General features: G+C 40.9%; 1 protein-coding gene across 7 annotated transcripts in view; it reads left to right on the top strand.

Annotated features, from left to right (window-relative positions):
* Positions 1-13,559, top strand: part of obscnb (obscurin, cytoskeletal calmodulin and titin-interacting RhoGEF b) — a 64,669-nt gene that overhangs the window by 24,331 nt on the left and 26,779 nt on the right. For 2 of the 7 annotated variants that reach the window (XM_054767350.1, XM_054767348.1), the window contains exons 33-47: positions 88-354; positions 613-879; positions 944-1,210; positions 1,278-1,544; positions 1,605-1,871; positions 1,940-2,206; positions 5,144-5,410; positions 5,534-5,800; positions 5,887-6,153; positions 7,534-7,806; positions 8,923-9,189; positions 9,254-9,532; positions 10,133-10,390; positions 10,463-10,729; positions 10,893-11,165. In XM_054767350.1, coding sequence (XP_054623325.1) covers positions 88-354; positions 613-879; positions 944-1,210; positions 1,278-1,544; positions 1,605-1,871; positions 1,940-2,206; positions 5,144-5,410; positions 5,534-5,800; positions 5,887-6,153; positions 7,534-7,806; positions 8,923-9,189; positions 9,254-9,532; positions 10,133-10,390; positions 10,463-10,729; positions 10,893-11,165 — 4,020 coding nt within the window. The remainder of the gene's footprint in view (positions 1-87; positions 355-612; positions 880-943; positions 1,211-1,277; positions 1,545-1,604; positions 1,872-1,939; positions 2,207-5,143; positions 5,411-5,533; positions 5,801-5,886; positions 6,154-7,533; positions 7,807-8,922; positions 9,190-9,253; positions 9,533-10,132; positions 10,391-10,462; positions 10,730-10,892; positions 11,166-13,559) is intronic. The other 5 variants (XM_054767353.1, XM_054767351.1, XM_054767349.1 and 2 more) reach the window with 4 other exon arrangements.

Here is a 13,559-nt window from a genome sequence, read left to right as displayed (position 1 = left end):
ACTATTTGAGGAAATACAGCGATATATTGAAACATCCATCCATGTATTTTAATTTAAATAAGCAAGGAATCCTTTATCATATTTTAGCCCTGCCGACCACTTTCAAAGAAAAGCTCAAGAACCAAGAAGTGAAGGAAGGCGACACCGTAACTCTTTGCTGTGAGCTATCGAAGAGCGCAGCCAACATCCAGTGGAGGAAGGGCTCCGAAATTCTTGCTGATGGGGAGAAGTATGAGGTGAAGCAGAGGGAGGCTTCTTGCAAGCTTTGCATTAAGAATCTGGAGGTCGACGACAGCGGCGAGTACTCCTGTTTATGTGGGGACCAGAAGACATCAGCAACAGTGAAAGTCAATGGTAATTATTATTTATTATTGTACTCTCAAAACTAAATAGATACAGTAGTATTACAGTAAAGCCAAAATATTGTACCAGTCAAACATTTGGAGACACCTTTACATTCAATAGCATGAACAAGTGCCTCTAAACTTTTGACTGGTGATGTATGCTGTAGTTTTACCTACAGACCGCCTACAACATGTAAATAAAGGGATTAAGTTTTTAAGTGTAGTATGTCCTCTGAACTTGACAAGTATTAATTTCTTGGTGGCATAGCATTACCAGCGTACTTCACACTGAAGCTGCAGAGTCAGGAGGCCCAAGAGGGATCCAGGGTTACTCTACACTGTGAGACATCTAAACCTCTAGTCTCAGTGGAGTGGAAGAAAGGAAGGCAGGTGCTCATGTCGGGAGAAAAGTACCAGATGAAGCAGGAGGCGCGTGGGAATGAGCTGCTCATTTTCCAAGTGGTGCCCGAAGACAGTGGGGAGTACATCTGTGTGTGTGGAGAGGAGACAACCACTGCCCATTTAAAGATCAAGGGTAAGAGGTTGGTTGTGTTTTATTTGATGCTTCTGGGTTTGTAACGCACTGACTTCATGCCCAGCTTTACCGGTGACCTTCACAAAGAAGCTGGTGAGTCAGGAGGCACAAGAAGGAGCTACGGTGATACTAAGTTGTGAGACGTCAAAACCTGGAGCCCCAGTGGTGTGGAGGAAGGGAAGGCAGGTTCTCAAGTTTGGAGAAAAGTACAACATGAAGCATGAGGCTTGTGTAAATGAACTCCACCTCAGCCAAGTGGTGCCAGAAGACAGTGGGGAGTACAGCTGTGTGTGTGGAGAACACCACACTACGGCTAACCTCCATATTAAGGGTAGGAGGAAGTTATTTCTATTTGTATGAAGACATCTCAATAGTTGCTGACTAATTTTAATGTTTAGCTAAACCAGTGACCTTCACAAAGAAGCTGCACAGTCAAGAGGCTGAAGAAGGTGCTAATGTGATACTACGCTGTGAGACATCTACACCTCTAGTCTCAGTGGAGTGGAAGAAGGGAAGACAGGTCCTCAAGTATGGAGAAAAGTACCAGATGAAGCAGGAGGCTTGTGTGAATGAGCTCCACATCAGCCAAGTGGTACCAGAAGACAGTGGAGAATATAGTTGTGTGTTTGGAGAATGCATCACTACAGCTAGCCTCACAATTAACGGTAAGAGGATTTTATTATAATTTTGACAAGGTATGTTGCTAACCAAATACAATTCTGTAGCCCAACCAGTGACCTTCACAAAAAAGCTGCACAGTCAGGAGGCTGAAGAAGGAGCTAAGGTGACACTACGCTGTGAGACATCTAAACCTCTAGTCTTAGTGGAGTGGAAGAAGGGAAGACAGGTCCTCAAATATGGAGAAAAGTACCAGATGAATCAGGATGCTTGTGTGAACGAACTCCACATCAGCCAAGTGGTGCCAGAAGACAGTGGAGAGTACAGCTGTGTATGTGGAGAATGCAACACCACAGCTAGCCTCACCATAAAAGGTCGGAAGGAAGGAAGTTATTATCATTTGCACGTATGATTAGTTGCTAACCAATTTCAAAATGTTCAGCCCAACCAGTGACTTTCACAAAGAAGCTGCAGAGTCAGGAGGCCGATGAAGGAGTTAAGGTGATACTGCACTGTGAGACATCTAAACCTCTAGTCTCAGTGGAGTGGAAGAAGGGAAAGCAGGTCCTCACGTCTGGAGAAAAGTACCAGATGAAGCAGGAGGCTTGTGTGAATGAGCTCTTTATTCATAAAGCAGCAGAAGAAGACAGCGGAGAGTACAGCTGTGTCTGCGCAGACAATAAAACAACAGCAAACCTTAAAATTCAAGGTAGGTGTTATTTAGTAGAATGCACTTTCTTACTGTTCCCGTATTTATATACGGTACACTCTTGCAGGATGTGTTTTTTAGTTTTAACAAGAAATCAGGTAGCCTAATAAAGTACACACATTGTCTCCTCTCAGCTGTGAGGATCCTTGCTGCTAAAGTGCAATCAAAGAGGCTGCAAGCTAGGGAGGGTATGGAGGGTACAATTGTGCTGGTAGCTTGCAGATTGTGTGAATCGAATGCGGTAGATGGTTACTGCTATTATACACTGCTCAAAAAAATTAAAGGAACACTTCGAAAACACATCAGATCTAAACTGGGGGAAAAATGATCTTGAATATCCATCCATCCATTTTCTATACTGCTTCATCCTCATTAGGGTCGCGGGGGCATGCTGGAGCCTATCCCAGCTGACTTTGGGCGACAGGCGGGGTACACCCTGGACTGGTCGCCAGCCAATCGCAGGGCACATATAGACAAACAACCATTCACTCTCACAGTCATACTTATGGACAATTTAGAGTCGCCAATTAACCTCACCTGCATGTTTTTGGGTATGTGGGAGGAAGCCGGAGTGCCCGGAGAAAACCCACACGCACATGGGGAGAACATGCAAACTCCACACAGAGAATCGAACCCAGGTCTTCCCGATCTCCAGGCTGTTCCTGTATTGGCCAACGTGCTAACCACTAGACCACCGTGCGGCCGATCTTGAATATCTTTCCTGATAATAAGTGGGTGATGTATTAGTAACAAAATGATGCCACATAATTTGATAGAAATGAAAATGATCACCCTATAGAGGGGGGAAATCAAAGACACCCCAAAAATGAAAGTGAAAAAATGATGCAGCACACTGGTCCATTTTGCTAAAATGTCATTGTAGCAACTCAAAATGATTGTCAGTAGTTTGTGTGGCCCCCACGTGCTTGTACGCATGCCTGACAACATTGGGGCATGCTCCTAATGAGACTACGGATGGTGTCCTGGGGGATCTCCTCCCAGATCTGGATGTGCCTTAGTTCCTCAGTAACTACTCTACTCATTAGTTCCTCATTAGTTCTTCATTAGTTCCTCAGTAACTACTGTATTTTTGTGCACCTTATTGTAAAGTGTGACTGCATTTGTTATATGTGACTTTCTTTACCATGCGCTTTGGCATCTTAATACGTCCTTGTTGTTTGTTATGTTGAGACATTGGCTGTATGGCACAAAGCTGGACAATTTTGTCAAATTGAGGGTGCAATGTCATGTTTAATTTCATAGTTGTGACAGTGCAGCATACCAGAGAGACTTCGAAACAGCAACTCCAACAAGAGACTCATGAGCTCAAAGTTGAAGGTAAAAGTTGCAGAAAAAATGTTATCAGCGAGCCCTCATACTAAACAAAGAAGTGTCAATGCTACATTGTTATGTTTCATAATAGCTACTAACTTTTTTGTGACTTGAAGCAGTTAAACCAGGCTCATTGTTGCAATGTGGTGCGATGTGATGTTGCACTGTATTTTGTTGAAAACTCCATTCGGATATTGTAATTGTTTTTCTTTTAATGACAAAGTAGGTAATAAATTATATGACAACATTGTGTCCTCTCAGCTGTGAAGTCATCAGCTTCCCTTTCTGCTGCTGCCAAACTTGAATCCAAAGAAACTAAAGAAACAGTGTCATTGTTGCCATTGTTTGTCACTTTGCTTTGGTCTTTGTTCTCCTTTAAATTTTGCAAAGCAAGAGGTCACTGCTATTATACTGGACTTACTTCTGTTATCATATTTGCATTTCAGCCATTAAGCCTGATGCTACATTGGTAGTTGCCAAAGACAAGAAGAAGCAGGCCATTAATGAAACAGTAGAAGGTAATGGTCTCTGTGGTTTTTGGAGGTGTCCTTGTGACTTATGTTGTTGTCCTGCTTAGCTTTTGCTATTTGGAGCAAAGTGATGCTTGCTTTTTATGTCTTATTTTATTTGCGTATTATAAATAGTCATTGGTCTACTTTGTTGCACACTGCATGGAGGCTGAATGACTGCCAGGTCCTTGTTGTCTTATACGTTGTCCTCAAGAGTTGTGTATGTCATATGGCACAAAGCTTGGCAATTTTCATAATATAGTAACGTGGTTAAAGTGTAATTCAAATGTTCTGGTACTATTAAAGAGACTAGTGTAAGGCAAATAGCTTTCCAGACATGTCTGGTATCTTTTAGCGTGATTGAAATTTTTAGTTCATTTGGAGCTGTTAATACAAACAAATATATGTAATTGTTTCCTGTCATTTATCTTTCTGTTAATAAAATATAGCAAAAATGGGCATATTTCACATAAAGTGGCAAATGGTGATTAATCAATTTGAAAAGTGTGATTAATTTGATTAAAATTTTTAATCACTTGACAGTTACTTACTTAATTTAAAAGTGGCAATTCTGTTTCTTTTTTCATCCTGAACCTTACTCTGGTTGCATTGTTTAAAGCATCCGTTCACCCAGGTTTGTCCAGCGGTTTTATACTCGGATTGGCATTTTGATGCAACCTTTCCATAGTTCTACTTACTGTATGTTTGAGTTGATGTTGATTTTATGTTAAAAGCAGGTTCTTGTTTTTCTCAAGTTGTTTCAGTTATCATGGTGTATGCTCACCAGTGCTACACACTTTCATTGTCTTGTGGGCTGAAGGGGTCTTCTTGGAATGTATTATCTTTGTGTGCATCAGCTGAAGTTAGAGCTGTCTCCAGATAAATATTTGTTTTGATCTTCGTCCTGTGTTTGATAAAGAAAATATAGAGGAATTTTTATACATTTGTGATGTCATCATACAATTCACCATACTGTAGCATAGCCTAACCAGACACTATGTCAGGTAAGTTCACATAAACATTTGTATTCATTGGATGCCCCAAGCTAAAAGCAGTGACCATCATCCTCACCGGTGACCCATATTCTTGTATCCAGTACTTCCGATCACCTTGCTTCAAGAAATGGAAAGCCGAGAAGCTGACGAGGGAGGTTGTGTTACTTTGCGCTGTCAGCTTTCTAAACCCGGAGTTCCTGTCGAATGGAAGAAGGAAACTCAAATGCTGAGTTGTGGAGAAAAATACCAGATGATACAAAGCGGACACAGTTATGAGCTACGCATCTTTGACTTGAGGCCTTGTGACACAGGGACGTACTCGTGTTCTTGTGAAGACACAACAAGCTCTGCCTCCCTTAAAGTCAACGGTAGGATGGATTCATCTCTCAGATTCAATCTGCCCACCCAAACCCATTTTTCATTCTTTCTTCAATGCCCCATCTTCTCCATCCCCATTCATAAATTAGCGGTTATTTCCTTCTCTTCATCAGCGCTCCCAGTCACTTTTACAAAAAATCTGGAAGACCAAACTGCTGATGAGGGCCAAAGTGTTACTCTGCAGTGTGAGCTCTCCAAACCTGGCGTTCCGGTAGAGTGGAGGAAAGGAGAACTTGGTCTTTGTCTGTGTTCCAAGTATGAAATTACACAAACGGCACACACCGTCACGCTAGTAATCTACGATGTAGACAAAAATGATGATGGATGTTACACGTGTGACGCTGGTTTCCATCAAAGCACAGCACACGTAGCTGTGAAGGGTATGCTTGCTCTTAAAAGGTTACTAGCTTGACTTTTTTTTAAGCAGCAGAAGTTCTCACCACAAATATAATTCCCTTCCCCACAGCCCAACCTGTGCTTTTCAAAAGCCAGCTGCAGAACCTGGAGAGGCAGTCAGGGGAGAGTGCTGTTCTCCGCTGTGAGACCACCAAGCCTGGAGCTAGTGTGATGTGGAGACATGGGAATAGGGTGCTGGCATCGAGCAGCAAGTATCACTTGAAACAAGCAGGAACTCTAGCAGAGCTTGTCATCTATAAGGTGCAGGGAGCCGATTCAGGAGAATACTCTTGTGATACAGGCAGTGAGATGACTTCGGCCATCCTCACTGTGCAGGGTAGGCTCTGTTTTTCTTCCCAGTTTTCTGTCTTCTGTGCTGTTCTTTGATTCACACCTTTCTACTCACCTAGGCCTTTCTTGTCATGCATCTCTTTGTGAATGATTCTGGTTTTTTTATTCAATCCTGAAGATTCACTTTTTTGATTCCCACATTTCTACTCACTTTGTCCACTCTTATCATGTATTTGCACATTCACACGTTTTTACTCACCTTTTACACTTTTGAATCTCTAAAACAGGCTGTTTTTCACGAAGATTCAGTTTTCCTCTTTGATTCACACTTTTCTACTCACCTTGTACACTCTTGAGCATGAATTCATCAAGCTTGTATCCACTGATCCTTGTTTTGGGATTTCCTGACTACATTTGATATATTCAAATGGAATTGCCTCTCACACCCATGTGTTCTTGGAATTGACTTATTTTATTACAACAGTTTTCTTGAACAATACAGACACTTTTTTTCTGCTTGAATGCATACCTCATCATACCATTTGTGTTTTTGCTCCTCATCATACCATTTGTGTTTTTGCTTGACCTCACATTACAATACAGTGGAGCCTCCAGAGTTGAACACAATACATTCTTTGATGCTGCTTGACTTCCAAGTTATTCAAATTTCAAAAGAATGTTTCCCCATAGGAAATAATGGCAAAGCGAATTAATTGATTCCGAATTCCACCATCCTATAAACTTTATTAACTGAGCAAGTAAGGTTTTAAGTACCATTCTTAACTGTCATGCAGTTATAAAGAGAAGTTAACTACTGTATAATAAAGCTAAATAAAAGTAAACTACTCACCCTTTCAAGACACCTGACAGACACATCATGGACAGAGGTTTTTGCAGAGTAATATTGCCTAGTCATGTAGTGGTGTTTTATAGATACTGTAAAGTGTTGTGTAATTTACATTAGCATATGCTTTGTAGGGTTTTAAAAATATGTACAGTATGTACAGTAATCAGTATTTCATTGATTGTATTGCTCCTGTTGCACAGAGCAGCCAGACTATGTCGCAATAATGTTAATTTTTGGTTCTATTGTTTATTAGCGCCCTTTTCCCCTTTGCTGTCGCTGGTACTCTTCTGTGCTGGCCTTACAAAAAAGCCAACGAAAAGCAAAACCCATTTGGAGACTTAATTGTTTCACAAGATTGCTGAAGTCCCCTGCAACGTCACAAAAGATGAAGGTTAATTTGACTTTCGAGGCATATTTTTCCACAAATTGTTGGTTGCACTCTAACTTGTAGGACTTTTGGTGCATTCGACTTTGAAGGTTCAACTGTATTAACACACCTTCCCTGATCTTCCTTCACACACGTTTGGCAAGCACTTGCTCACCTCAAACATCAAACATACTGCATATTCATCTCTCAAGCAGAAGCGGACGTGTCAATAGTGAAATTCTTGGAGAGCTGCGTTGTACGCGAGGGCGAGGATGTCCGCTTTGAATGCCTGGTGTCGCATGAGGACACACCTTTGACTCAGTGGAAGCTGCAGGACGTCCCGCTGCAGAATAATGAAATGAACGTTATTAACACAGAGGGCCGGGCGCACAGCCTCACACTTCGAGGCGTCACTGTGGCCGACTCAGGCACTGTCACGTTCTCGGTGGGAAACCACACCTCCACGGCCTCTCTTACGGTTAGAGGTAAGAAAATATTGATTTTTTCCACTTGTCTATATTACTCATCCTTGGTGGGCAATCTCAAACTTGGACACTTGTTGGCATTCTTGGATCAACGTGTCCTTCCTCCTCCATGTCATATACCGTATTGACCTGCTGACAAGATCACCCCTATTTTTCAAGACAAAATCAAAAGCCCCCAAATTTTAAATCATGTGTTCAATATCGGTGAAATTTTACATACTTCATCATATTTTATTAATTATATTTCTTAGCTTCTTGACAGTTTGATGACTCTGCTTCATTGATTACCATTATTTTAAAATTTGCATAATAAATCCTTGTTTGCTAACTCGCTAACACTAAACTTAAAACAATTTTTTCAAGCAGGTCTCTGCATCACTCTCACTGGTGTGTATGAGTGACGGGAAGAAAAGCTGCGACTCACTTGGGGGGAAGTCATTGGGCCCCACTTGTTTGGTTTGCATGTAGAAATATATATATATATATATATCAAACTTTTTGAGGAGAAAATAAGTCTTAGATTCCAGTCACTACAGTATTTAGTTCCATCTAGCCCTTTATTCCATCTTACATGTAAATGGTGTAGCCACAGCCTTATACAGTATAACAATTATCAGTGACAGTAGGCCCATGTTTTTGTAATCTATTAACAAATATCAATATTCAATATATATTCTTTTCAAATATATTCTTTTCTAGTTTTTCCTGACACTTTAAAGGGAAGTAAAGCATTTACAGTATGTCAGTGGGTAGTAGTGAGTAATAAGTGAGTACACCCCTCACATTTTAGTAACCCTTTATAATATCTTCTCAAGGGACAATACTATAGAAATGAAATTTGGATGTCACAATACATCTTGGAATACATTTTTCCCTCAATGAACCACAGCTCCCCAGTAACAGCAGCACTGATGCAGCTCCAGATCACAGAACACTACACCACCATGCTTGAATTTAGGAACGACTCAGTTATCTTGCTACTCATTTGTGTTGCCAGCTATTTAGACAATAATGGCTGTGTGTTGAGTCATTTTCAGTGGATACACAAGCTATACACTGACTACTCTAAAGACAGACACATTATTCATTGTAAGTGATACTGTTCTTTTTCGGCAGCTGCCACTGTTTTATTCAAGAAGAACTTGGACAGTCAAGAGGGCACAGAAGGAGACAAAGTCACTCTTTCCTGTGAGACAACCAGCCCCGACTGCAAGGTGTCATGGCAGAAGGGCTTCACTCTGCTCACCCATGGAGATAAGTACACCATAGAGCATAGCGCTGCCACTCACACCCTTACTATTCACAAGTTGAAACTGGAGGACAGTGGAGAGTATAGCTGTGACACTGGTGACAAGAAAAGCTTTGCTACTGTCACTGTGAAAGGTAAAGTATAAAACATGCTATACTCAGTGAGTTAACTAGTCACTGACCTCATATTCGCCCTCAGAACATGTACACATTATGCGGGAACTGCGCGACATTACCGTGCACACCGGTCAGGATGCCGTCTTTGAGGTGGAGCTGTCTCACCCTGGTGTGACGAATGCGGAATGGTGGCTTGGAGACAACCTCCTTCAGAATAACGACCTCAACCAAATGAGCAGCGACGGCCGAGTGCACCGATTAGTCCTGAAGATGGTCACCACGGACGAATCAGGGGACGTCGCCTTCGTGGTGGGTCAGGAAAAGAGTGTAGCTTGTCTGCTGGTGGAAGAAAAACCCAAAGGTAACGATTATAACAGTTTTGAGTCAATTTAATGCCTATATTCAATTAATAACCACTAATTGCGGTCGGGTCAAAGAACATTGCTGTAAACAGCTGCGGCGGTAGGCAACCTCCTGATGTAGGTTTTTTTTAATTAACTCCATAAGATGGCAGTAACTGCATTTGAAGTATCGTGAGTTGTCAGCATGCAGCAGCTTCATCTACCCCCGCATGTGCTTTAAAATGCCAGTTGCGCTACACAGCTGTTGATGCGAAACTCGTGTGTAATACACTTGCTCTACTGTTGTTTACAATGAAGTTATCAGTGGTATTAATGATGGCTGAGCAGTTCCTTTCCGCTATTATAACATTGGTGGTAGAGTGACATTTCGTTTTCCACTTTCTTATGCATGCCAAGGCATTATTTAAGTTTTAAATTGTTATAAAATGAGTCTTGGCAGTAACAGACTTTCTCCACTTATCGTTGTTTTGAGGTTTAGGTAAATAAATTACACCATGTATTTCTAGCTGTACCATATCATCAATATAGTGATACCAAACTATAATGTAGGAACAAATGCAAATGTGCTGATTATTACTTACATTTTCCTGTATTTACAGTGCTTATTCTAGAGAAGCCTCATAACACTGCAGCCTTAGAGGGGGAAACGGTCACTCTGGCCTGCATCATTTCTGACTCCAAGGCCACCGTTACCTGGATGAGAAACAACATGATCATCAAAGCCGGTCTGAAGTATGACCTGAAAAAGAATGGCACTTCCCAGCAGCTTCGAATCCATAATGTTGTGCCAGAGGACGCTGGAACATACACCTGCAACACTGGAGATGCTCAGTGTGATGTTACTGTCACTGTGGAAGGTATGGAAAAACTATTTAAAGTAGATCAGCAGCACAGTTAATTCCTAACTCTCTACTTTTAATTCCTACCAGCTCCCTCAGCATTCTTCAAGAAGGAGCTGAAGAACCAGCAAGCTATCGCAGGTGATGATGTCACCCTCCGCTGTGAACTGTCGAGGCCGGGTGTTCGCGTGGAGTGGAGGAAAGGTGGCATAGTCCTCACGCCTGGTAAGAAGTATGAGATCTGGCAGGAGGGGTGCGTTCAAGAGCTCTGCATACACAACCTGGATCCAGAAGACAGTGGTTACTACACCTGTGACGCAGGTGATCAGCTCACCACTGCGTCTGTGGCAGTGCAAGGTAACATTTTGTTACATTGTAGACATAAGGAAAGCTTTATTATTGTCGGGGGGAGTGCTTTTTTAGGGTGTGTCTCCTTATTTATATTTTGAAATGATGGTTGATATGGTGCTGATAGTGGGAAATGTAGAGGCTCAGGCATATCTGTATTTCCACTCAACAGTGTTAGAGGTCTACATTGTGTCCGGTCTTAAAGCCGTCGACGTTTTCGTTGGGGAATGGGCAACCTTCTCTTGCCAGCTGTCCGGTCAGGTGCCCGGCAAGGTGCAGTGGTGGCTGGATGGCACTTTGCTGAAGAACAGCCCCAATAGCGAGATAGGGCTGAATGAGGGCCACATCCATACGCTCACCTTTAAGAACCTGGCCACAGATGACTCTGGCACTGTTATGTTTAAAGCTGGCAGTTTAACATCAGTGGCCAAGCTCCTTGTCAAAGGTATCACTGGACATGAACATAACAGACTCAGTCGCATCTTTTTACACCCTGCGGAAACTATAAATAAATAGAATTATCACTATAAATCATTTTTAAGTAAAGTAAAATTGGTGTACTAAAAAAACTAAAATGGTATTGTTTCCTGCAGGGGTTTGTAAAAAATGTAAATTCTGTGATAGATGTACTCAAACTACAATGGACCCTCCAAAATCAACCTCCCCAAAAGTCAAACAATAACATTAATGAGTGTGTGACGATACAAACATTATAGACACTAGCAAAGCTATGTGAGCTGCAGTGCTAACGTTACAGTCACATTTTAACAGAAACATCATGCCAGGTGCGCCTCATCGCTGAAGACAAACAAAATTAGCTTACAGTATAAGCCGCACCAGACTATAAGCCGCAGGTGTCCACATCATAAAATTGCATATTTAGTGCACAGAAATATGTTACACGGAAAGACTTTTTAAACTTATATTAAAGTAAATGCTTTACATTTGATTTTAGTATAAATTGTGCTTGTTGTTGCTCACTGTAAACTGCAGCGTGTGCATGCATGCCCACCTCCACTCGACGAGAGCGACATGGTTAGCAAACGCAGAGAAAGGTGACTTCTGTGTTTTTTTGGTTGTTTCCTGAACCTTTTTTGCTGTTATGGTGGGCTATTTTAGTCATTTCATAGTAATAGCAAAGTCATTTATTGCTGCTCTTCCTCACTTGCCTAGGCTTTAGAATTTTTACAGATAGCTTTTAATACAATTCAGACTCTTTTACAATCTTTGAAACTGGTTTTAAATGCAGAGAAAACAACAGTCATGTTATTCTTTCATAAACTTGAAATTACAGAGCCTGTCAAGACCATTACCACTAGAAATGTCAAACTGATAGAGATGGTCACCAGTTACAAGTATCTTGGCTTTCTGCTTGACCAAGAACTCTCCTTCCAGGCTCACATTGATGTTGATTTACAAATCTCTTCTTGGATTAGTTCCACCCTACCTATGCTCTCTGCTGCAGAAAACAAGGAGCATTTATGCCTTACGGTCTTTTACAATTCATCGTCTAATTGTGCCCAGAGTCAGAACTGAGTTGGGGAAAAAAGCTTTTTATTATGTTGCCCCCACCGCATGGAGCACTATACAGATTGAACTGAAAATGTGACAACTGGTCTCAGTCAAAACATTTCGTCTTATTTTACACACTAGAAACCTCTGAGCAATGCTTGTATTTTTAATTATTTATCTGGTTGTAATTTATTGTCTTAAACTTGCTTGATTTTTTATTTCTGTATTATGACGTGTGCTATTGACCTCTTGGCCAGGTCGCCCTTGTAAATGAGATCTTGATCTCAGTGGGATTTATCTGGTTAAAAAAAATATATGTATAGCGTTTTCGGAAACACATATTTACACGATTTGTAATAGTTCTGAAGTATACAAGATGTCACAAGATTAGAACATGATCACATATTAGCTGTTTAACAAAAAAGTAGCGGCATAGACACATTACGATATGTTTTGTATGCAGCCCTCGGTGGAAAAAGTTTAGATGCTCTGTTTTTTGATTTTCCCTGATTTTCCGTGGAGTGTTTTTTTTTTTGTGATGCCACCACAGAACCCTTCAATAATGGCAAAAAGATTAAAAATGATAATGATAACCACAGAACCAGAAACGGAAGCTATTGCGGCATATAGTATACTGTATATTATATAGGAAAGAGTATAGCTACTCTGTACAATATGAGCAATACAATTACAGTAATTAAAAAAAAAATTATATCCACATATTCATTTCTGCAATACATATAAAACACCATATGGAAGTCTAGCTTCCTGTTAATAATCCATATAAGGGTGAGTAGTTTTACTTGATTCTAGTTTTATTTTGTTCTTTTATACTTGTGTAATTAAAGGTTTTATGATGACTGCAAGTTTGAGTCTGGAATCAATTAATCCACTGTACTTTGTTTCCTATGGGAATAATTATTGCGTCATGAACCAGACTCAGTTAGACTTTGGAGGTTCCACTGTGTGTACATTGATGTTTTGAACGCTATAGCATGCATGCGCAACATTGCTTCTTATTTTATTAAACACAAAATATGTCATTTACAATGACTAATTTTATTTTTGGCCTCTTTTGGTGATATGGACAATTTATTCAAGTGTAATCAATGTAAGAAGTGAACCAATAAGTAAACGCAGTAAACAGTCAGGTGCTGCTCCACCCATCCATCCTTTGTGTCCTGTTGCTTTCCACTGCTCATCTGTAGTCTCACCTCTATTATCATTTCACCAAACTGCTAACATTTTATCACCCATCCTTTAAGTGCGGAAATGCTATCCTCTTGTAATGGCCTCCTTTGTCATTGACTGCTGGCATAAATGGCTC

The sequence above is a fragment of the Dunckerocampus dactyliophorus genome, chromosome 2, assembly GCF_027744805.1.
Source record: "Dunckerocampus dactyliophorus isolate RoL2022-P2 chromosome 2, RoL_Ddac_1.1, whole genome shotgun sequence".
Lineage (NCBI taxonomy): Eukaryota > Metazoa > Chordata > Actinopteri > Syngnathiformes > Syngnathidae > Dunckerocampus > Dunckerocampus dactyliophorus.
Note: the sequence above shows the minus strand (reverse complement) of the source record. Positions and strands in the feature narration are given on the sequence as shown.